The sequence below is a fragment of the Hylobates moloch genome, unplaced genomic scaffold, assembly GCF_009828535.3.
Source record: "Hylobates moloch isolate HMO894 unplaced genomic scaffold, HMol_V3 SCAFFOLD_12, whole genome shotgun sequence".
In the NCBI taxonomy this organism is placed as follows: domain Eukaryota; kingdom Metazoa; phylum Chordata; class Mammalia; order Primates; family Hylobatidae; genus Hylobates; species Hylobates moloch.
In genome coordinates, this window is record NW_026652287.1 from 4,102,951 (window position 1) to 4,127,616 (window position 24,666).

The window sequence follows — 24,666 nt, forward strand, 5'->3', positions numbered from 1 at the left end:
CGAAGGGGCTTATTTCACTGGCGTGGTCTTCGTTGCCACATATGTGTCACTTTGGATGAATGCGTTTTTGCAATGTGCTGCTACACAATTATGCTGTTCAAAAACACAGTTGATTGACAATCTAACATAGATTTTATCTTTAGAGTTTATGCTGGTATACCCCACCCAACAAAGTAAGAAAAAACAACTTAAAAACCCTCCAAACAGTTTTTATCTTTGTTCATGTTCAGCATCAGTTATGTCTTGTGATAGACCCAGTCCACCAGGTTGGCTCTGATTACACCTGGGCGTGGCCTCTTTTTTGATTTAACCCAACTTTCTCCTATACAGGAACATCCCCACGATGACAGGGGTGGAATCCCGAGGGGTCAGGTGGTCCGGGTGGGGCTCTGTTCTCCTGGCCACATCCCGTCTGTACAGCCCCTCACAAGGCCACACCTGCTGGCTTTGCCCTGTGGTAGTGGTGATGGATTAAGGACAGTTCCTCTCCCCCCCTCAGAAGGCTCTGAGAGCTCCCTCCAATTGTACAAAACCAGCCACTATCAACAAAGCTGGAAGGATATAGAAAAACATTCAAGTTACTACTTAAACAATGGATTAATTGACATTGTTCCTAGGAACCTACCTAATGAATAGGAATATAATTTATGTTTCATTTAGGAAAAAATATACTGCTTGATTCTCAGAAATAAACATTAAATATAAATGCAATGGAAGTCCAGGACACAGAGAGAGAGAAAAAAGGAAAAAGTGGAAAAGAAAATAAAAGATGACCAAGTAAAGATTTAAAACAACTCCTTAGTTCTGTCCCAAGAGGCATCCCTTGTTAAGAAATGTCTCCTCCCCAGCCGTGTGGTGACAGTTGAAGGCTTTCCTTGGAAAAAGTGAATAGTGAATTAGAATGGAAAATGTCTCTTAGCAGGCCCTATTTTTATATTTTGCTCCTTTATTAGAAATATAAACAGATGATTATTTCTCTTTTTATTTGTCTTTTTACATTTTTTAACAAATAATTTTTGGTAGCTTGTCTGTAGTATGTTTTGACTCATAAAATAACCTTCCTAATTTTGCCTGTGCAGTTCAGTAACTTGGTCTGTACTCCCCATGCCCCAGACTTTATTCCCCTGACCTTTGAAAATCCACCATCATTGACTGCTACAAATCCCTTGATACAAAAATGTCTTTTCCTGACTTCAAAACTTTCCAGCTGGTCTAGCATGGACCGGAGGACCGTCCCTTCTTAACCCCACTGACAACGCCTTCTGCCCCACTTGGGCCAGTTTCCAATACAAGGAAGGCATCTGGTCAGGGCCCTTTGGCTAGAGGGGCCTAAGCCTTATCTTTGAGTTTCTCCAGATAGTTTCTAAGTTCCTTGGGGGCACCTACAGCCATGTCCTGACACACCCATTTGATGTCCTCATCATTGCTGCTGACGATGGAGTTCACCGTGGGGCAGCTGTCGTCTGGGGGGATGGTGGTAAAGGTGGTAAATTTCACCTTCTTCCTCTTGGAGGTGGGCGAGTGCAGGGGGTCCTGCTTCTGTTCTCTGCCCTGCCGCCCCCCGGAGTCGGCTGACCTGTGAATCTGGCTCTGCACGTGCTTGTGGGAGCCGCCATTGAGCAGGAGATGGTTGCTCTCCTCGCAGGCCCCCGGTCCGCGGTCTATGATGGTGGTGTGCTCGTCCTGGGGCGGCGGCGCATCCCCCATGCTCTCCAGGAGCTCAGCCTCATTGCCAAGCCACACCCAGTCGTGAGAATGGGTCATGGAGGCCTGACCTTCCAGGGGCACTTGCTTGTGCCTGTACTTCAGGGCAAAGGTGGCGCAGTTGATCAGGAAGACGAGGATGGCCAGGCAGAACACCCCCAGGAGGGCGTACATCCCTATCTCCAGGTCACTCAGGCCCCGTGGGGTCTGCACCAGGTCATTTTCCTCCAGCTCACTCCCGGCCTTGGGGAGGTCCACGTGGGCCGGGAAGTTGGTGAAGTCAATGGGGATGTTCTGCAGCTGCCCCTCTCCTGCCAGCCTGCCCCCGTCCGCCCGGCTGTTCTTCACCACTTTGTTGTCCAGCAGGGACCTGGCCGTGGTAGTGGCTCTTCGGAGCGCCCCTTCCTCACGCTCCACGGGAGAGCTGCCATAGAAGTGCCCGTCCTGGCCTGTGCGCTCATGCTGCTGACCCTTCTGCCGGCGGTCGCTGGCGTGGTTCTTGATCTCATCTTCCTCATAGTCCCTGCCGGGGCTGGAGTCAGCATCGTTCTGTCCGAACTTGACCCTGACGTTGCCGACGCCCACGGCCAGGACGCTCTTGCGTTTGGATTTCTGGCAGGCCTCGGCGATCGTCATGTCCACTCGGATCAGTGGGCCCTGGCCTTCCCCTTCGGCCACCACAACGGGCCACCTGAGAGAGCGGGCCTGGGGGACTGACACGACAGCCTCGTTCTGGGAGGTGGCTGCCAGGGAGAAGTCCTTGGTATCGTAGATGTCCAGGGGCGTCACAGAGCCATCACTGAACTGCAGCCACGTGCTGAATACAGCCTCCTGCAGGGACACAGGCAGTTAGAAGACCACCTGGGAGATGCCTCTTCCCTTAGAAACCCCCTCCTAGGAGGACACCCAATGAAACAGGGAGCAGGACCTCAAATCCAGACCCAGCAGCTCATGCATCTGGGGATAAATCATACAGGTTTTCTATCGGGGCAGAGAAACCACCTTAATTTAAACAAGAACAAATGGGGATGTGACTAACAGCGCCCTCATAATCCTTACCAGGAACAAACAAATGGCAAAACAAAAATCCCTAACTGAGATGAGGCTCCAGGTGGCTTTATCCACACCGTCATCGCTTGAATCAGTTAGCCGGTGCATCTTCCCAGACAATGACTGGCTTCCAGGGCAGGCCCTGGTCATTTTGTCACACACTCTGTGATTAGTGGCCTGAGTATGATGAATGGATACAGCTGTTGTCTGTATCCAGCCTGATGACAAATGTTGATGGGCAGGAAACACTGTCAGAACCAATGACATTAGAAAGGAACCTCCCCTCTTCTCCCTGCACTGCCCCCAGTGAATTAAGCTTTGCCTGAGAAACAAGAAAACAAGAGCATTTTGCCCTTTAAGGTTGACCCTGTTGTGCCGTTGCAGATTTATGCTTTGCTTGACTGTAGTTGGGTGGCAGTGATGTGTGGGACGCAGTATATGGCATTGGCTGGTGGGCCTGGTTCTGCTGCCTTTGTTCTGCGTGGGTAGCAGAGTGAAAGAGGAAGCAAAGTGTGAAGGGGTTGAGTTTATTTTGCAGACTCGCTATACTTCTGTCGGTGACCCAACAGCTATGTAAAAATTATTTGCCATTGTGGAGACTGATAAAAAAAACAACTGACTTTATGTGCCTGGCTTATTTTACTCAAAATAATGTCTTCCAGGCTCATCCACATTGCTGCAGATGGCAATATTTCATTCTTTTTATGGCTGAATAATATTCCAAAAAAACCAGGAAGCTACTGGCCTAGAAATGCCACTCACACCCATGCCCATGTGACTGGCAGATTGTCGTGAGCACAAGGTTTCCTGCTCTCTCGCCTCCTCCCCGGGGCAATAATGCCATCCTCTCCCCTTTGTGTGCCCACAGCAAACATAATCCCACAGAAGGCCTTGTTCTTGACTTAGCCATGGGTACTTCTATTCTGCCTCCAAGAGTGGGAACCCCCATGAATAGAGGAGGGTGAAATGTGCAATCCTAATCATGAAATAGACAGCCCATATCCACCGGGCGCTTGCTGTGGGTCAAGTGTTGTTCGCAGTTATTACAGAATGTATTTTCTCCCCTTCCACAAAGTAGGTTGGGTTATGCTTCCTGCCCAAAGAGAGGTTAAGAACTGTGCTCACATGCACACATATGTTCATCACAGCACTATTCACAATAGCAAAGACATGGAGTCACAATAGTAAAGACACAAAGTCAACCTAAATGGCACCTGATCCATAGCAAGTGCTCAGTGGATGCAGGCTCTCCACTTTGTGATTAGAATTGCATATTTCAGCCTCCTCCATTCATCTAGGAAAAACTCTCCAGTCTATTAGTGATAAACTGGATAAAGAAAATGTGGTACACACACACCATGGAATACTATGCAGCCATAAAAAGAACAAGATCCCATCCTTTGCAGGGACACAGATGGAGCTAGAGTCCATTATTCTTAGCAAACTGACACAGAAACAGAAAACCCAACACTGCATGTTCGCACTTATAAGTGGGAGCTAAATGATGAGACCACATGGACAGATAGGGGAACAGCACCCACTGGGCCTATTGGAGGGTGGAGGGTGGGACCAGGGAGAGGATCAACAATAATAGCTAACGGGTACTAGGCTTAATACCTGGGTCATGAAATAATCTGTACAACCAACCCCCATGACACAAGTGTAGCTATGTGACAAACCTGCACATGTACCCCTGAAGTGAAAATAAAAGTTAAAAAAATAAAAAAAAAGAAATATGTCCAGTCATATCGTTAGGAAGAGGCAGGATCAGGGCTGGAACTGGTGTGGCTTTAGAGCTGAGCTCTTGACCACTGTGCTAGGGACCCCTGGAACAGCCACTGCCAGGGCCCATTTTATCAGCCCCACAAAGACCACGATGACTCACCCTCTGCTGAAAAAGTGAAGTAGCTGCCTCCTTTCCTCCCTGCCTTTTTCACAGCAAACCAGGTCTGACCTCGTGGCCTTCCTTTGTCCCCATCCGTCCCGGACACTGTCACTGCAGCCCAGGGAGGCAGCAGCACCCACTCCACGGACGGGGCCTGGGAAAATCCTACCTGCTGAGCCAGAGATACAGCAGCAAAGCTTGTGTGTGCTCTGAGCACTGGATGGAGATGTCGCCGCTCAAAACCAAAAGCCCACACTTGGGTGTGGTGACTACCTCTGTGGTATAGGAATTGGGAGAAAAGAAACTCACTTGAAGTTGGACCTGTGCAAATGCAAATACAACCTCCTTCAGAACAAAACAAAGCCCAGCAACTAGGGCTCAAGAGGTGCTCATGATACACAGAAAGAAAGGTTACAACCTGTAGGTGGAAAGGCTGCCCCATGAGGGGGTGCATTGAACATTTACACAGGAAGGTGAGCAGACTGATATGTGAGATCATAGAAGACTCCAAAGGCTATAACATAAAGGAGATCAACAAAAAACAATAGTCTATGAAATAAAACATAACATAAAACAAACCAACAGAAATAGTCTATGAAATAAAAAGAAATTTAAAAATTTAATTAAAAAAATTAGAGATATTAAAAGGACTTGAAATTGTCTCAATAAAAGCGAACAGGGGCCAGGTGTGGTGGCTCATGCCTGTAATCCCAGCACTTTAGGAGGCCGAGGTGGGTGGATCACCTGAGGTCAGGAGTTCAAGACCAGCCTGGCCAACATGAGGAAACCCCATTTCTACAAAAAATACAAAAATTAGCATGGTGGTGGGTGCCTGTAGTCCTAGCTACTCGGGAGGCTGAGGCAGGAGAATTGCTTGAACCTGGGAGGCAGAGCTTGCAGTGAGCCGAGATTGCACCACTGCACTCCAGCTGGGGTGACAGAGCAAGACTGTCTCAAAAAAAAAAAAAAAAAAAAAAAAAAAAAAAAGCGAATGGAAACAGAGCAGGAAGGAAGGCGTGCAAAGAGCCATGTAGAATTTCTAGAAATGAAAAACACAGTCACTGAAATCAGTGACTCAATGGGTGGTTCGAACAGCAGATGAGACATGTTCGAGGACAGAATTACTGCAGCGGGAGACGAAGCCACCCACGTTACCCCAGATAGAACCACAGGCATATCAAGAAATGACACTGTGAAGGGCAGGTGAAAAGACATAAAGGAGAGAATGAGAATGTCCAACGCTTGTTTGGTAGGAATTCCAGAAGGAAAAATTGGAGTAGCCTGGGAGCAGCCAGTGTTCACAGCAATGATCACTCTACATCCCGCAGGACCGAGGAAGAATGTGCGCAATTAAAAAAAGAATTCTGATGACAACGTTTGAGTATCTGCATGTAGCTGTAGCTGAAGATCCAAATGCCTGGACACGAACTGATGCATTCTGCTGTGTGTGAAGGCAGGTTGAGTTGGGTTGGGTCATATCACTTGTGATGGTAAGCCCTGGCCAACACCAGCTGGCTCTGAGGGGTGAGCCTGTGTAGGAAGTTTTAGGAGGGTGTGGAGCTCTCTTTGGGTGGCTGCCCATTCAGCTCCTGCTAGCTCAACTTTCAATGATCAACTTTGCTTTTTTTTTTTTTTTAAACTTATTTTTTTGCCCAAGGTCACTCTCTGGCTTCTGGAATCCACGTGGCTGTGCCCACAGCAAGATGTGCCGAGGAGTAAATAACCGCTGTGGGCAGCCCTCAATGAAGGACTCATGGAAGTTGTTATATTTATCCCAGATCCCTTGCCCCTCAAGTGCAGTAACTCTTCTGGTCTTTCTAGACTGGCATACTGTCACCCAGCAGACGAGCTCCGGCTGCCCTTGGTGGTGGCTGAGTTGGTAACACACTCTACTGGTTGCATTTTTCTTCCTTCCATCACCCCCGACTTCTCTACTGGTGTTGTCTGCACCACCTGAATAAACTACTTGCACCTGAATCCTTGTCTCAGGCTCAGCTTCTGAGCAGACCAAAACTAGGACAGAAGAGATGGCTCAGGGATGTTGGTGCTCACCCTCGTCTCCTCTGTCCATATCAGCTGATAAATCACACAATCCAATAAGTCGTTCTAATGCCTCAACCTCATGCATGAATACCAAGTGATTTCTCCTTTCATTTTTCTATCCTACTTTCTTTAGAGCAAACAAGGCACAGGGGAACATGCAGGCTACTACCCTCTATTTGTAGGTGTAAAAACCATTCAGATTTTCTATTCCAAAGTTGATAATATCATGAACAAGGTGCCAGCCTTCTACGCTCTAAGGGCTGAGATAAAAGACTGAACAGTGTGTAAGTTCATCGTGGCTCACATTTCATCTTGAATAATTTTTCTTCACAAACTAGATGGGGAAAGAAGTTAACATGAAACAAGCCCCCGAACAGCAGACAACCGGAATTAAAGCCTCACAACACCGTTGGCTTGCTAAGATCCGTCTCCATCAGCCCTGCTGCATGACTGAGACTAACTTCTTCCATTAGCTCATTACAGAGAGGCTGGAATGTAGTGTTTCATCAGGAGAAGCCAACGCATTTCCCCAAAGATGAGAAATTCTGAATGACTTAAAATAACACATGCTCAGAAATGATTTAGAGCTCTATCCTTTCAAGAGTCGTGTGTGCAAATCAGATGAACTACATCCACAAATCCCCCTGAGTCAGTGCTAGGGGACGCCAATTACTGTCAGCTGATGAAGACAGATGGGCGACAGGAGATGTGGAGCGGCCAGCCATGCCCCATGCCAAGGGGGTTGCAATGCCAATCGTCCACCCTAATTCATTATCCATTCTCAGCAAATAGCTCCCATGCTTTCAGCTTTCTCTCTCCCACTTTCCTCTGCTCTTTTTTCTTCTTAATCCCAAATGTGAGAGTATTACTCTGCTCTTTGTAAACCAGAAAACACCATGTTGATTTCCTGCCCCATCCGCCCCCAAAGAAGACTTGAAGAAGCCAGTGCTGTGGGCTGGATGAGGACCTGCATGCACCCCAGGTCCCTCCTGCTGACACTGTGGGGCATAATCAGGTAGCAACTCTCTCCCCGTTAGGCAGAATTCCTAGAATGGCCCACCAAAGATGTTCTGCCCCAGTTCCCAGAACACGGGCATGGGATGGGTGACTGCTGTCATGATTATGTTATATTGTTACATGGCACAGGTGATAGAGTGGTCTTCCTGGATTATCTGGGTGAGTCCAGTGAAATCACATTAAAAGTTGAGCAATTTCTGTAGCTGGTGACAGAAGGGGAAGGTGGAGAGACTCGAAGCATGGGAAAGACTCCATGCATTGTTGCTAGTGTTGGAGCCGATGAGGGTAGGGTGGGGAGTGAGAAGGGATGCAGGTGGACTTGAGGAACTAAGAGAGGATTCCGGCCAATAACCTGCCAAGAATTGGCAACCTCAGTCCTATAACTGCAAAGATCTGGATTCTGCCACCACCCAAATAATTCTGGAAGCAGATTCTTCCTTAGAGCATCCTGGTAAGAACTTAGGCAACCAACACTGTGATTTCAGCCTTCTGATACTCTGAGCATGAACCCAGCTGAGCCCACCCACCGCACTGTGAGCTAATAAGTGCGTGTCATTTTCAGCTGCTAAGTGTGTGGCCATTGTTACGTAGCAGCAGATAATGGGCACGTCTCTGAGCACTGAGCGTCATCACTCTAGCTCGTCATAGACCCCACTACTGGACAAGGCAGCCACATGGACTTTGCACAGCCTGCACTGCTTGCTTATAACACCAGCCCAGCCCCTGTAGGCATTTGAGTTTGCAGTCCTTGAACTGCATTGAAATCCTGCACTATGGCTGGAACTTTCCAATCCCCCCTAGAAGAACACAAGCCCCTAGACTTTGTCATCATGCCTGCTCCCTTGACCATCGCCACCCTCTGTTCTCATCATCATGCCTCTGCTTTGTAGCACTATTGTGTTCCTGCTAGTGCATGTCAGGGGATCCCAACCCCTACTACTAACCCCTGGGCCCTGTCGCCTGTCCCAGCCACATGACAGCTCCTCCAGCATTGCTCAGTCCATAATGGGGTGTGAATTTAATCTTAGCTTCCTCCCCAGACCGCCTGCCTGTTGTGGCCGCAAGTCACCAGAGGAAACTGGGTTTGAAGCAGAGTGTTCCGAGTCAAGACTGTCTGCTCTGATGGAGCATCCAAGGCCCTGTGTGCTTTCACTAAAATAGTGATCGTAATAACAGCAGCCGTTCCCAGGAAAAGAGCTAACACAGGCTGGCATGTGCCAGCCACTGTTTTTAGCACTCAACATCATTAAGCCTAATTTGCAAACGGACTCTTCACAGGTGTTGTTACTTTCTCATTAAGGATTGAGACACGGGTGAGGAGTCTTGCCTGAGGTTACATAGGTGGTAACTGACACAGCTGTGATACCATCTGGGCCTTTTGGCTCCTAACTTTGTACTCTTCTCATAAGTATTGTTCTAATGATGACATCAGAAGCAGAAAGTCCTGCAGACAAGGCAAATACCCATATGCAGGTTGGCAGGTTGTTAAGGTCAGACGAGCCTATCCTGGCTATGTTATGTGGATAACTCCCCCTGCTCTCTTTCTAATTTCCTGTCTTCCAGCCCAGTTCTAAGAGTCATTCAGTCACTCAACCAACATTTACTGAGCACCTACTATGTGCTGGCCCTGTGATGGTCACTGGGGATAGAGCGATGAACAGGGGGCTTGTCTTGTAGAAGCTTATATCCCATGGAGCAGAAACATGCTTTATGTGGTAAGAAATGGGGCTGATTCAGACCCATTCGCTGTGAGTGAAGGCATTTATGAGAAGAGGGTATCACAGCTGGGTATGAAAATGAGAAGGAGCCATGCTCAGTGGTGAGGGTGGTGTGTCCCAGGAAAAAGCAACAGCAATTGCAAAACCCCTAAAGAAGTGCAAGGGGAGTGTGTGCCTCAAATAGGATGAGAGAGATGAGGGCTGCAGAGGATAAAGTCAGAGATATAGCCAGGGGCTATGTTGTGTGGGGTCATGTGGGCTGTCAAAGGAATATGGTCTCTTTCTAAGTGCAATGGGAAGTCATTGGAGCATTGTAAGCCAGTAAAAGTCATGATGTGATTTATGGTTTTAAAGGCTCACTCTGCTCTTGAGAAGAGAGGGGAGTGCAGGGGTAAGAACAGCAGCCAAGAGACCTGGTGAGGAGGCTGGTAAATGGTCTGTGTTGCTCAAAAGCTATGTGGGTAAGATGAGCACTTTGTCTGCAATGACATGGCTTCCATTGTGGAATGTGGTTCTGCTAACCTGCCCCCATTTCTCACTCCACCCTGCCCCTTTGCTGAAGCAGGCACAGTGGCTGACCCTGCTCCCTCTGAACCTCTGGCATTTGGCCCCCTACCTGTTTGGGGGTCCGCAGCACCTCCTCAGCTGTGACCACAGCTGTTATGGCCTTGCTGTTTTCTGCGTTGGGGTAAAGGGCAACAGACAGCCCAGCCACGAGCTGGATGGCCAAGTCTGTCACCGACACTTTGTCATCTAGCACGGTTATTGTCTTCTCTGCCAGGATGGAGTCAGACAGTGGAGACAACACCTGTGGAATTGGCAGGACACAAGGAAAATCCATCACACCTGTTTCCAGATGTTATCCCCTTTCCCAGCAATATTTCTTCCATCCCAACAGGCCTGAGGTCCAGAATACAGGGCAAAGGAGTTACATGTCTACTTCACTCTATACGCTGGCCCATCCCGTGCCTTCATGAGAATCAAAGTTACCCTTTCCCCAAGACACCTTAATTCTACCTGTTGAAAAATTGGAATAGATATTAAAATCCATTCTGTCTTTAAAAGGGAATGACCCCTCCTATTTAGATGAAGAATGCTTGTACAATGCACAACCTGGCTTACTGTACATGGTGATCCCATTAAACAGACTCATGAAGAGTTGAACTATAAATTTATAAAAGTGAATTATAAATAGTTCACTCCTCCCACCACCACCACAATGTATCCTCTGCCAAAACATTGCTTTCTGCCTCATCTTGTAAGCCAAATGTTGGGCTTGAGATGTCCAGGGGAAATGATGGGAATGTGCTAACCATTTCCACATATGGTGTAAGGATCCTGAATGACATTCCAGAAAGGTGGATTCAGTAGGGTGGGACTTGAGAGATTGAAGAAAAGGCTGTTCATGCCCCATCATGAAATTTTACGATTCTATACACTTCCACGAGTGAAAAAGAGGGAGCAGGATTTCAAAGAGAGTTGTTGAATAAGTAAATGGCAGGAAGACAGAATGACTGAAAGAAGGAAGAAATGAGAAGAAGAATCCATGCTTTTTCCCTGGGCCACTGGTAGAAGTGGTACATAGAGAAGACCATGGCTATTTCTAAGAAGGCATAGGGGGAATAAGTTAGAAAAGTGTGGACTAAGAAGGAGAATCAGAAGTAGGATGGGGGTGCTGGGAGGTGGTGGGAATGGTGGAGGCAGCCATTGAGAATGAGGTCACACGGGGAGCTAAGAGGGTGCAGCTGCCACCTTCTCCATTCTCTTTGGAAGGAGACTGGACTCAAGATCTGGCCTGGGCTCATCTTCCTGTGTTTCCATGATACCATCTGGAGCCATCATAGGGTTGGGGAATCGGCCACACTGACCTGCCCATCCACTGACTCTCCCTCAACACTGCACACATGCCCAGTGCTGGGGACACAGAGATTCCCAGCTCCCTACCTGGATGGTCGTCATCCCAACCTCTCGCCCAACCAGGACCCGGCTGTCCTGGAGGGTGGCCACGTGAGGTTCCTCCAGCTTCATGAAGTCTGCCACCAGGTGAGTGATGTCGAACTGCCAGTTAGGACTAAGCAAGTAGTTCGGCTGGCCCCATGGGCCGGCGCCCTCGGACACAAACTGGGTGAGGACCCGCACGGTGGCGTGCTGGTACTGCAGTGCACAGCCCCGGCCCCGCCGCTCCTCCTCGTCCTCATCCTCGCTCTCACGAGTGGGCCTTGTGGGAAGGGACAAAGAGCTCTCAGATCCAGGGAGAGGAGTCTAAGATGTTCTTGAGACAGGCAGGCGCTCGCCTCAACCTCAAGGAGACCACACTGAAGACATGAGCCCCAGGACCATGCAAGGGGCACCAAGCCTATCTCTAGGCAACACTAAGCGATGGGCATCTCTTTCTCAAATACATTTATTGAAAAATAAAAGACAAGGGCTAATATGTACCAAGCCTGCACTGTCTCATAAGTAGGCATTGGCCACATGGGGCTATTTTATTTTTTATTAATTAATGAATTATTATTATCTTTTTAGAGACAGGGTCTTGCTCTGTTGTCCAGGCTAAAGTGCAGTGGTCCATCCTAGCTCAATGCAGCCTTGAACTCCTGGGCTTAAGTGATCCTCCTGCTTCAGCCTTCTGAGTAGCTGGGACTACAGGCATGCACCATCATGCTTGGCTAATTAAAAAAAAAAAATTCTCCAGAGATGGGGTCTTGCTATGTTGCCCAGGCTGGTCTTGAACTCATGGCCTCAAGTGATTCTCCCACCTTGGCCTCCCAAAGTGCTGGGATTACAGTCATGAACTATCACACCCAGCCCTAAATGTTAATTTAAATAAATAAAAATTAAATAAAAAATTGAACCTCCTCATCACACTGGCTACTGTCCAGGCACTCCACAGCTACTTGTGCTAGGGACGGCCATATTGGACAGAAGGGTTCTAGAACATTCCACCACTGTAGAAAGTCCTATTGGACAGAGCTGTCTTACACACTTGAGATGTGGCAGGTCCCATTTTATGCTTCCACATGTATGAACTCTTTTAATCTCATAACACTATGAGGCAAACTCATAATTATTCTCATGAACAGACGAGGAAACTAAGGCACAGAGAGGTTAGGTAGCTTGCCCACACTCACAAAGCTAATTAGTGGCAGAGATTGGATTGGAGCCCAGGGAGTCTCAATTCTTCCCCCTCAGGGATGTGGAACAAACTCATTATCTTGGCCACTCATGACCACAGACTCATCTGAAGGACTGGGTAGATTCACGGCTGTCCTCCCCCATCGGGCCAAATGCCTTCAGCTTCTCCTTGTAGAGACGGATTCCGCATCTCACTGTCCTACTTACTGTTCTTGAGACGCTCTCCCTTATGAGAAAGGCCCTGGTGCCTGGGGGACTGTCAGGAAAAGAGCCCTGATGGTCTGGGGCGGAGCATTCCAGGCAGGAAGCTGCAAACTCAGGAACACCTTCACTTAGCTAATGTCTGCTAATCCGGGGGTCACAGGGCTGAGAAAACAAGGCCCCATACTCTTACATGTGACAGACAGTCTGGAATCTCAAATAAATTAGAGGCTTTTGGCAAATAGTCCAGCATCCATTAGAAACACAATTAAATTTTATCCAATAATTTGATCTGCACAGAACATTTCAAGCTTATAGATATGCATAAAGCACAGGAAAGGACTGACTTTTTTTGGAGGAAATAAACCAAACTTCAAATTGCCTGGTAACCAAGATGCTAAAAAAATGTATTAACTCCATCGTGTCATTTTGGGAGAGCCACTTTCAAGAGACAGCCTCATATAAGCCCCAGTGTAGAGTGCAGACAACCTGGGTTTGACACAAACCTGCTGTTTAGCAGATTTTGGGCCTGGCTGGGTTATCTGGGAGCCTTGGGGAGATTCAACTGCTGAAATAATACCAGCATCTCTTAAGCACTGGGTCCTTTAGTGTTAAGGTCAGTAAATAAAGTTGTTGTTATGGCCCTAGGGCATCTCCCCATCCGAGGCTCACCTCTTATTGGTCACAATGGGGACCCTCCAGCCCTTTATCTGGCTGAGCTCCGTGTCAGAGACCTCGATCTGCAGGGGCAGCCGGGGCACCCACACGGTGACAAGCAGGGGGGCGCTCAGGTACTGGTATGTGAAGTTCACCACCGCATCCATCTTTCCTTTGATCTCTTTGCCATTGACAAAGATGTAGTCGCAGCGGTCAGACACCTGCAAAGACAGAGGGAGAAAGGATGGAGGAGAAGTTCACGGGGCCTTGGAGACCAACCTGTTTTTGTTTTTCCTATTATCTTGCAAAGCCCAAATGCTTAATTCTGGTTTCTCCTAATGCAGAGCCTGAGACAAGGATTTGGTGCACTCAGTTTAATTGGGAGGTGACCCCAGGGAGCAGGGGTGAAGGAGCAGATGAGGAAGACAGAGAAAGAAGAAAACCTAATAGGAAGGTGCACTTTTTAGGCTGTTACAGGGACCATGGACTTGGTTTTCAGAGGCTTCATGAAAAGTATCTAGAATTGTCCACCTGAGGAGTAAGAGGAGGGAATATTTTTAGCTACCATCTCTTATTCCTACTGGTTGAGGGTTTCCCCCGCCTGGAACAGAAAATAGAAAGCAGATTGAGGTGAGACTGCAATCAAAAAGTGAACTTGAACTTGTATAGAACTGCAGCTATAGCTGAAATCTGGGTGGGCTGAGTGATTTGATGTGAGCACTAGAGGTTTTCACACCCTGGGCAGGTGTGTCTTCTCAGAAAGTAAGCTGCACCCACAACCCACCCCATCCAGCCTCCAAGGATGCAAAGGGCCTGTAGTGCCTTCCTCTCCAGCATGATTCTCACTAATTCTGAGGTCTCTCTCCTGCATGCACATGCAGGCCTGATGCAGGTTCTTCATGGTCCCCAGGCTTTGGCAAGGCTGGTCCCTGTGCCTGGGAGCACCTTCCCATCCCTATTTGCCTGACCTACCCCAGCTCAGGGGTCCCTGGGACATGTCTTCTATGACCCCGTGGGATTGTTTATATAATACGTGTTCATTATGTGAATGGCAGATCACATTAGGGACTACCAACCTGTGTTCCCTTTCCCTATGTGCCTCCCTTTCCTTTTCCCCTTTCTGGCAGATTGCTGTCTCAGGAAAGGGATGAGACAGAGCAGAAAGAAAAATAAACACACAGACTAAAAAAAAAAAGCTTGCAATTATTTGGCTTTTGTGTTCCAAGAGTATTCATTCAAATATGACTCTATCTACCAGCCCAATGGGCATTCCCAACGTAGCAAGGAACCAGCAGAATGATACCTGTGTTCTCAAGCAAGCAGGAAGGGGCAACATGGACAACAATGAGGGGCCATTGAAGAGGTAACCTGTGCAGACTGTGACCGGTAAAAAATGTCCCCTAGGAACCGTGAACAGAAGACTATAAGACAAGATGTGCCCTTCCCCAAGGCCTTGGCAATAGTTAAGTCCCCTGGAAATTAGACTGGTATTCTGTTTCTGCCACCCTGATGAATTGAAAACTGAAAATAGAAACCAAGTTGTGTTATAAAGAAACAATAGGACCCCTGTTGAATAGCCAAGCTTATCAGATGTGATTTAAATTGGTCCCATGTGTCCATATCACCTCTTAAACTAAGAAAGCTTTGAAGGCAAAAAGCACATCTTGTTCATTCTTCACCTCTGGGTTCCTTACACCAGCTGCTTATGAAGCAGGAGCTCAGTGAAATGGATATTGCATGGATGGATGGATAGATGGATAGACAGATGAACAGATGGATGAATGCACACACTGATGCATAGACAGATGGAAAGATGGAGGAATGGATGAACGGATGGATGCATGGACAGGTGAATGGGTGGTGGACAAATGGGTAGACAGCTGGATAGATGGATAGATGAACAGATGGATGAATGCACACACTGATGCATAGACAGATGGACAGATGGAGGAATGGATGAACGGATGGATGCATGGAAAGGTGAATGGGTGGTGGACAAATGGGTAGATAGCTGGATAGATGAACAGATGGATGAATGCACACACTGATGCATAGACAGATGGAGGAATGGATGAACGGATGGATGCATGGACAGGTGAATGGGTGGTGGACAAATGGGTAGATAGCTGGATAGATGGATAGACAGATGAACAGACGGATGAATGCACACACTGATGCATAGACAGATGAACAGATGGAGGAATGGATGAACGGATGGATGGCTGGACAGGTGAATGGGTGGTGGACAAATGGGTAGATAGCTGGATAGATGGATAGACAGATGAGCTGATGGATGCATGCACACACTGATGGACAGACACATGAATGGATGGATGGACAGGTGAATGGGTGATGGACAAATGGGTAGATAGCTGGATAGATGGATAGACAGATGAACTGATGGGTGGATGCACACACTGATGGACAGACACATGAATGGATGGGTGGACAGGTGAATGGGTGGTGGACAAATGGGTAGATAGCTGGATAGATGATAGACAGATGAACTGATGGGTGGATGCACACACTGATGGACAGACACATGAATGGATGGGTGGACAAGTGAATGGCTGGTGGATAAATGGGTGACTAGGTCGATAGATTGATGGACAGGTGAACAGACAGATGCACACATTGATGGACAGACAGATGGGCGGATGCATGGATGGATGGATAGATGGATGGATGGACAGGTGAATTGCTGGTGGATAAATGGGTAGATAGCTGGACAGATGGATAGACAGATGAACTGATGGATGGAGGCATACACTGATACACAGACAGATGGACAGAGGGATGGATGAGCAGGGCCTTCCCTTCATGGGGATGCCTGCTTCAGGACAGTCATCAAGGATCTTGGGGTTGATGGAAGATGCAGTGAGAGACTGAGATGAGATGGAGCCAAAAGTCACAAAAACACAAGAAGTTAATACAAGTTTCTAGAAAGTGCTCAGCCAGTGTTTCCTAATCTTTCTTGGGTCATTCACTCTTTTGAGAATACACATAAAGCTAATTCTTGCTAGAGAAATGCACACACATACAGTTTAGTGGAACATTTCAGAGTTAATGAAGTCACTTGGAACCCCCTCACATAGCACTTAGCATACTAAGCTATAATTGCTGATTTGCTGATCGGTCTTCTGTCTAGATCATGTAGGTTGGAAAGAACAGAGTCTCCTTCTGGGGGGTCTGTGGCCTCTGCAAAATAACATCCAGTGCTGAGTAAAGAACTCTTATAATCTGATCACCCTCTCTTTCCCCAGCTTCCGGGAACCATGGATGGCTACTCTGGGCTCAATTTTCATCTTCAACTTGCACTTCTGTTTGGAGAGGCAGCTGGTGAGGGCTGGGCTGAGAGAATTTGCTCCATCTGCTGGGGACAGTGGCAGGGAGCAGTTGGGACGGGAACACATGGATGGATCTTCTCATTCATAGTCAAGAGTGGTTTAAAAATGTTTACATGCTGAATAAAGAAGGAAGGCAATTTTAGTTGCCATCCCAGGCTTGTCATTAGCGGGTAAACGCTGTCCTGGATCTGGCAAGGCATTAGCATAACAGCCGAGCAAGAGTTATATCAGTAATCACTTCTTTAATCAATGTTGTAATTTACAGACCATTGACTTTTCTCATTTATTACCTTTCTGAGCTCTGGTGGGAGGAAACCTGGCCGCTCCCGAATATATAAATAATTAAGAGCAATGCCAAGGGTATGAAGTAGCCGTGCATGATAGAGCCATCGTCACTGCTATTCCTGAAGGTGTCATAAATTTCTGGGGACATCTCAGGATGCATTAATCATCTCCTAAGTGGCCAGCAGTGAGAACCATCATATGAAAAAGTGAGCCCACTCATCTACAAAAAGGAACCAAAACCCCACGGGAGTCACTTTAGTCCCTGGGCTTTGTTTCTCAGACTGCTTTTCATCTGTCATTGTGCATGAGCTGCCCATTGAGAAAACTGCCCACTGAGCTCCACTCACTCTATTTAAACTATGCGGGCAGAATGCGTAGTAGCCATGGCCCAGAAATCAGTGTCTGTCTGTGAGGACCCAGGGGCGGTGGGGTCACGTGAGGCTTGGTGGAGCCGCATACGGTCAGTTGCCATATTCCGTTATCACCCAGGCTTTGGCACCTTCCTGAGTCTGTACCTGCCTCCTAGGAAGAGCCTGGTGGTCACTTTCCAAGGGGAAGGCAGAGGCATCTGCCGGTCGGCCATGGATGTCCCATGGGAGCCTGGCCTGAATCGTCATCTAGCCAGGCTGGTTCTCAGACTTGAGCGAGCCTCAGGGAGGGCCTGTTGGCATAGACTGCTGTGTCTGTCTCAGATTCAGCAGGTCTGGGGTGGGGACCCACATGGGCATTTGTAACCAGCGGCTGCAGATGCTGTTGTTGCTGCTGCTCTGGGTACCACTGTGAGACCTACTCCTTGCACCCTCTACATCCCGCTCATGATAGTAATCGTTTAGTTATGATGCTTGCAAGTGCATCTCTGTGCTGACAACTCCGAAACTCCTGTCTCTGGATATCCACCTGCTTCTTCCACGTCTCCACTTGGGTCTCTAATTAACATTTCAAACTTACATTCAAAAATCAAACTCCTAGTATGGTTTTTGTGCATTCAGGGCACTGAGGCTGTGCTTGAATGAAGTTCAGATACAGGAAAATCAAGTGTACATTTCTTGTACACCGAAGTTTGTGGACCTGCTCCGTTAATATGAATGAAATGCTCGTACATGGTGACAATCCTGCTTCACATCTGCAAGGTGCTTTCACGTCATTTTCTTTCTTTTTCTTTGAGCTCAAGTGTTTTATTGCACGATATGATAAATATAGTTAATAATAGCATACTGTACATTTCAAAATTGCTGAGAGAAAATTTTGAATGTTCTCACCACAAAAAGTTAAGTATTTGAGATGATGAATATGCTGCTTAGCTTGATGTAATCACTATATAAAGAATACATTGTATTCACACATCATATCACTTAGTACTGCATAAATACATACCACTATAATCTGTCAGTTTACAATAAAATAAAAAATTAAAAAAGAAAACAAAAGAAGGCCAGGCGCGGTGGCTCACGCCTGTAATCCCAACACTTTGGGAGGCTGAGGTGGGCAGATCACTTGAGATCAGGAGTTTGAGACCAGCCTGGCCAACATGGTGAAACCCTGTCTCTACTAATAATACAAAACAAAAAAAAACAAAAAAAACCCCAACTAGCCAGGCATGGTGGTGCACGCCTGTAATCCCAGCTACTCAGGAGGCTGAGGCAGGAGAATCGCTTGAACCTAGGAGGCAGAGGTGACGGTGAGCTGAGATTGCACCACTGAACTCCAGCAAAGAAATGAAAAGAGAAAAGAAACCCAATTTTTTAAAAACATTTTTTAAGGCTTTATTTTTACCATAAAATCAATTTTGCCTACTCTTCCTAGGCCACCAGGTTTCTTCTAGTTATTATTTGCTTGATTTGTCTTTTTCTCTCTTTTACTTTCAGCCTTTCTGGAGCCTTCTGTATCCTGGATGTTCTAGATGCTTTGTAAGAATAAACACTTACAATGATTTTTCTTTTAGAATGTTTTCTCTATAATTCATTGTTCTTTTGCTGGAACTTTCAGCACATTCATGTGAGTCACAATGGATGTTTTACTTGGATTTATTTCTACCATATTATTTGTGCCATCTATTTGTCCATCCTGTTTTCTTTTTGTTTTGCTTTTTTTAATCTCATTTTTTCCTTCTTTGCCTATTGTTTTCATACTCAGTTTTTCTAGAGCTATGGACAGCAGTTATGATCCTATTTTTTAGATGAGAAAACCGAGGAGCGCCATGGTCGCGGCTCATCCAAGATGGAGAGGTGGAGTGAGAACTGTCAATGAGCGTTGGTTCAAGATTTGACTGGACTGTTTCAGCCATGTTGATACTGGGATTATCGCCTTGGCTGAAGTCGTCCTTCCTGCCATGTGGCTGTTCGAGTCATTTGCATTCCTATGGGCAGGTGGGCAGGGGAAAGGCAGGTGCTGAGAGAGGCCGCTGTCCAGCAACTGTGGCATGCTCGTGGCAAGGGGCCAGTGGCAGTCCGGAACCTCTCCTCAAGTGGCTCTGCCCACATTTCCTCATCCCAACCCCCGGGGGCCACTCGGCAAGGCTCTCTCTTTCCAAGTCTAGGCAGGGAACAGATGGTCCACACAAACCTGGAACCTGAGGACTGCTGATCGAAGGGGCGGGTAGGGTTAAGGGAAAACAGTGTGAGCGGGGAAAGCATGCCAGGGCTTAGAGGTAGGCAGTGGGTTGGTCTGCATCCTCCAAACTCATGTCTTCCTGGAACCTCAGACTGTGAGCTTGTTTGGAAACAGAGTCCTTGCAGCCCAGGGGCCTCTTCTCAACAGTTGCCTCTGAATCTAGGGCTACTGTTGGAAAATGTTTAAATAATATCTCCTTTTCAGCTCTGGAAAAATCCTTAAATGATGTACAAGTTCCTCTCCGATGTGCCTGGTTTTCTTCCCTGTGCATCTTCCGTGGGTTTCACACTGTTCACTCGACCCAGCCACTGGCCTCCCTGCTGCTTCCTGAACACGCCGGTGCACACCTGCCACAGGGCCTTTGCGCGTGCTGTTCTCTTTGCCTGAAGGCTCCTCCCCTACTCGTCTGCCTGATTTGTTCTTCATGTCCTTCAGCTCTTTAATCTGGTGGATCTCAACCTGGGCAATTTTGTCCCCCAGGTGGCATTTGAGCATCTCTGGGCATCTTGATTGTAATAAATGGGAGGATAGATTTGCGACCAGTGTCATGGGGATGGAGGATAGGGATGGCGCTCAACATCTTACAGTGCCTAGGCCAGTCCCCCACGACAAAGAATTGACCCACCCCAGATACCCCAGATGTCAATAGCACCGAGGCTGAGAATCCCTGCTTTGCTCAAATGTCAACTTCTCAAAGATTCTTTCTCTGACATTTCCTTTTTTTTTGAGACAGAGTCTTGCTCTGTCACCTAGGCTGGAATGCAATGGCACCATCTCGGCTCACTGCAACCTCTGCCTCTCGGGTTTAAGCGATTCCCCTTCCTCAGCCTCTGGGTAGCTGGGACTACAGGCATGCACTACCATGCCCGTCTAATTTTTGTACTTTTTTTTTTTTCAGTAAAGATGAGGTTTCACTGTGTTGGCCAGGCTGGTCTCAAACCCTTGGCCTCAAGTAATCCACCCACCTTGGCCTTCTAAAGTCCTGGGATTACAGATGTGAGCTACCATGTCCAGCCTGACATTTCCATTTTAAATGGCAACTCCCCTGAACCTCCCTTCCCTATTCCTTGCTTCCTCTCTCTAGATTGCTTACTGCCATCTGATGCACTGCGCTGTAGATTTTACCTGCTCGCTTTGGTTATTATGTATCCTCCCTCATGAGAACCTGAACTCTAGGATGGCGGAGATTTTTGTCTGTTTTGTTTACTCTTGTATCCCTAGGGCCTAACACCTGACACACAGCGGATGCTCAATAAGTATGTGTTGAAGAATGAATGAATGAATCAGAGCTTGCAAACTGGTGGCCTCCCATCACATTTGGCCTAGACAGTGTTGTCTTTTTCAACAGAGACAGGGTCTTGCTCTGCTGTCCAGGCTGGAGTGCATTAGTGCAGTCATAGCTCACTACAACTTCAAACTCCTGGGCTCAAGCATTCCTCTTTTCTCAGCCTCCTAAGTAGCTGGGACTACAGGCACACACCACCATGCCCAGTTAATTAAAAAATATATATTTTTTAAAGAGATGGGGTCTTGCCATGTTTCCCAGGTTGGTCTCCGACTAATGGGCTTAAGCAATTCTCCCTCCTTTGCCTCCCAAATCTATGGAGCATTAAATGGCCAGAGCTGGTCTCAGCATCAACGGGGTAGAATGTTGCCAAGGTAACCACCACGTGTGGCCTTGGCAGGGAAAGGTGCTCAGGTATCTGGGTCACTGAACACTCCCTATGCTCAGGGGAAACTCAGGGGTAACACTACCCACCTATCACATACATATGCACACATGCGCACACATGCACACATGCATGCACACACACAGGCATGCACACCCACATGCACATACACATGCACGCACACACACGCACATGCACACACACGTGAATGCACATACACGCATGCACACCCACATGCACATACACATGCATGCACACCCACATGCACATACACATGCACGCACACACACACGCATGCACACACACACGAATGCACATACACGCATGCACACACACATGCATGCACACACAGGAAGAGATGGACTTTTATCAGTGATTGCTTACTTTATAACAACAGCAAACATTCATTGACTGGCCACAGTTATCCAGGCACCATTCTAAGAGGCCCACATGGATCATCTCTCTGAGTCCACACCATAAACACAGGAGGGCACTATTATATTTATCATATCCATATTGCAAATGAGAAAACCAAGGCATGGACAGGTGATATACCTTGCCCGTGCTCACACAGCTGGTAGTCATCAGTCAGGACTTAAACGCAGCCAGCCAACCCTAGAGGTCTGCTCTCAGCCACGACACCGAGCTGGCTCTGCACTCAGGGAGGCCCGCCTTCTCCTCCGTCATGGACAGGGTCTACTTCCTCTCCCCATTGATGTTGGACTCGGCTTTGGCCAGGAAAATATGAACAGAAGTGACAGCCATGCTTGGACCAGTCCAAGCTTGGACTTAGGAAATGTGTACTTCTGCTAGTCTTTGGAACTTGACCATTAATAGCATTAACAGCTACTTCCTCCAATGTAACTATTAATACAGTCTCTCAGCCTGGGCCCCAGAATGGAACACAAGGAACAAGAAGCCGACCACAGCCCAGTGGCAGCGAGAGACCAAACCCAGCAGAGCTCACGCCTTAGGCTGAGCTGTCTAGCCGAGCCCCGCTTACCTGCAAACCCATAAGCAAGAATACATTGCAATCGTCTTGAACAACCAAACGCTGGAGTTGTCTGTTACAAAGACTTGCTGACAGATTCATTCTGCTAAGAGATGGGATGTGGCCGATCCTGACTATAACTCTCACGGGCTTTTACACGGCTTCCCCTCTCTTCCTTACCTCCCATTCACCTTTTTATCTGATTCTATTTTCTCTCCTTTTTAGGCAGAGGACACTGGCAAAGTTGAGAAGAAAGCAGGGATTGGCAGAGCCCTGATCCCAGATTTAGGAGGCTTCCCAGGATGTGGGAAGACTCCTGTCAGAGCTTCTTGTCCTGGAGGGGCCACCATTTCAGGACATTCACCAGGACCTGACTTCGGGACATCAGTTTAGAATCCCTTTGCTCTCGTTGCCTGTACCTGTTCTCACCCCAGGGAACTTCTGGCTGATCTGGCATCTCCTGTGCAGTGTGCTCTTCCCCTGCAGTGGCCAGAGCTGAAGTTTTACATTTTAAGGAGGTCTCTCTCATTACTAAAGCAGTTCTCTCATTACTAAAGTGCATTATAGCTACTTCTTTGACATCACTGGAAGAGAAGGAAAAAGAAAAAGGCAGAGAAAAGTCGGGGCTAAGCAATATTTCTGAGACTATGTCTATGCTCTTCCCCTCCCTTTTACATCTTGCCCGGTGAAACGATGGCCAAGCAGAATTCAAATGGCCAGGCAGAAATTTGTTCTGTGATAAATCACACTTTATCCAGCTGACGATGCACAACGCTGCCAAGACTTGGACACATCTCCCATCGTTCTCGGTTCGGGACTGCTGTCCATGCGGGGGGTTGGCAGCGCTAATGGGCTGCCTGGCCTGGCTTGGGGAGGAGGAAGGGGAGATGGCTGGTTGCTCGCCCCACTTGGGCGGAGAAGACAGGCAGGACTGCGGGTCAGGGCAGTAGGGACCAGAGAGAGGCATACTTTCTGACAATAGGACATACTTCCTTGTAGGATCCAAATGTTGTGGTTAGGAACACAGGCTTGCATCTGTGTTGTGCTAGAGTTTGCACTGCTTTAGGATTCACTTTCCTCATCTATGAAACTAGGATTCTTTCTTTCAACCAATACTTTCTGTGCCCCTACTATGTGCTAGGTGTTTCTAGGCATGGAGATACAGAAATGAGTGGGAGAGACCAGGATTTCATTTACAGAGTGAGAATAGATGATAACAAGTAAAAAGAAAATAATTGTGAGCAGTAAATGCTACAATAAAAATAAAATAAGAAAACATGACTGAGAATGGTGCAGAGACCTCTCTCGTGAGGTGACGTTTAGGCCGGAGATATGGGGGAAGAGGGTTCCAGGAAAAGATTCAATAAGAGGCACCAACATGTATGTATGTATGTATGTATGTATGTATGTATTTATTTATTTAATTTGAGACAGCGTTTTGCTCTTGTTGCCCAGGCTGGAGTGTAATAGCGCAATCTTGGCTCACTGCAACCTCCTCCTCCCGGGTTCAAGAGCTTCTCCTGGCTCAGCCTCCCAAGTACCTGGGATGACAGGCATCCACCACCATGCCTGGCTAGTAGTTTGTATTTAGTAGAGACGGGGTTTCACCATGTTGATCAGGCTGGTCTTGAACTCCTGACCTCAGGTGATCCACCCACCTTGGCCTCCGAAAGTGCTGGGATTACAGGCGTGAGCCACCGTGCCCGGCGACCAACATTTATTAAGTGTCTGCTGTATGCTAGTTTCTGTTCTAAGAGTTTATATGTGTGGATTCCTTTCATCTTCACACAAACCATTTTGCAGGTGAGGAAATCAAAGAACAGAGAAATCAAATAACTGGTCCAAGGTCTCACAGCGAACAAGAGTTGGAGCTGGATTTGAAAGCAACCATCCAGGTCCAGAAGAGCCTACTTAACCTCTCACTTACGCTGCGTGAGGGCCTGGAGGTAGGAATAATTGTGGCCTGTTCTAGAAAGAGAAAGCAGGTTGGCAGTACAAGGTCAGAGAAGTAGGCGGAGCGTGTCATGCCGGAGAGAGCAGGGTCACAGGTTTATCAGGAGAATTAAATAAGAAAGCCTACAAGTAGGGGAATTAGCCCAGTGCCCGCAAATAGGGACACAGTGAAAGCCTGTGGCCATGCAGAAACCTCGGGCCTGGCAGATGGGACTCTGTAGAGGGCCGGGCAGACAGAACATATTAGCCCCAGAAGGGTATTTACAAGGGAGTTCCAAGAGGAGAGTGGGGAGAGGCTTCCAGGATGACAGCCTTAATCAGATCTGACCGCACCACGCGTGCAGTTTCTCTCCCGCAGCTCCTGTCCCAGGTCACCCTCTGCACCATCTGTCTTCTTTCT

At 47.6% G+C, this 24,666-nt stretch overlaps 1 protein-coding gene across 2 annotated transcripts in view; it reads right to left on the minus strand.

Annotated features, from left to right (window-relative positions):
* Positions 1–6: 6 nt before the first annotated feature.
* The window catches only part of TMEM132C (transmembrane protein 132C), a 447,107-nt gene continuing 422,447 nt past the window's right edge, over positions 7–24,666 (minus strand). For both annotated transcript variants that reach the window (XM_032168291.2, XM_058425648.1), the window contains exons 6-9: positions 13,426–13,631; positions 11,362–11,635; positions 10,034–10,225; positions 7–2,535 (exon numbers count right to left, since the gene is read on the minus strand). In XM_032168291.2, coding sequence (XP_032024182.1) covers positions 1,330–2,535; positions 10,034–10,225; positions 11,362–11,635; positions 13,426–13,631 — 1,878 coding nt within the window. In that variant the 3' untranslated portion in view covers positions 7–1,329. The remainder of the gene's footprint in view (positions 2,536–10,033; positions 10,226–11,361; positions 11,636–13,425; positions 13,632–24,666) is intronic.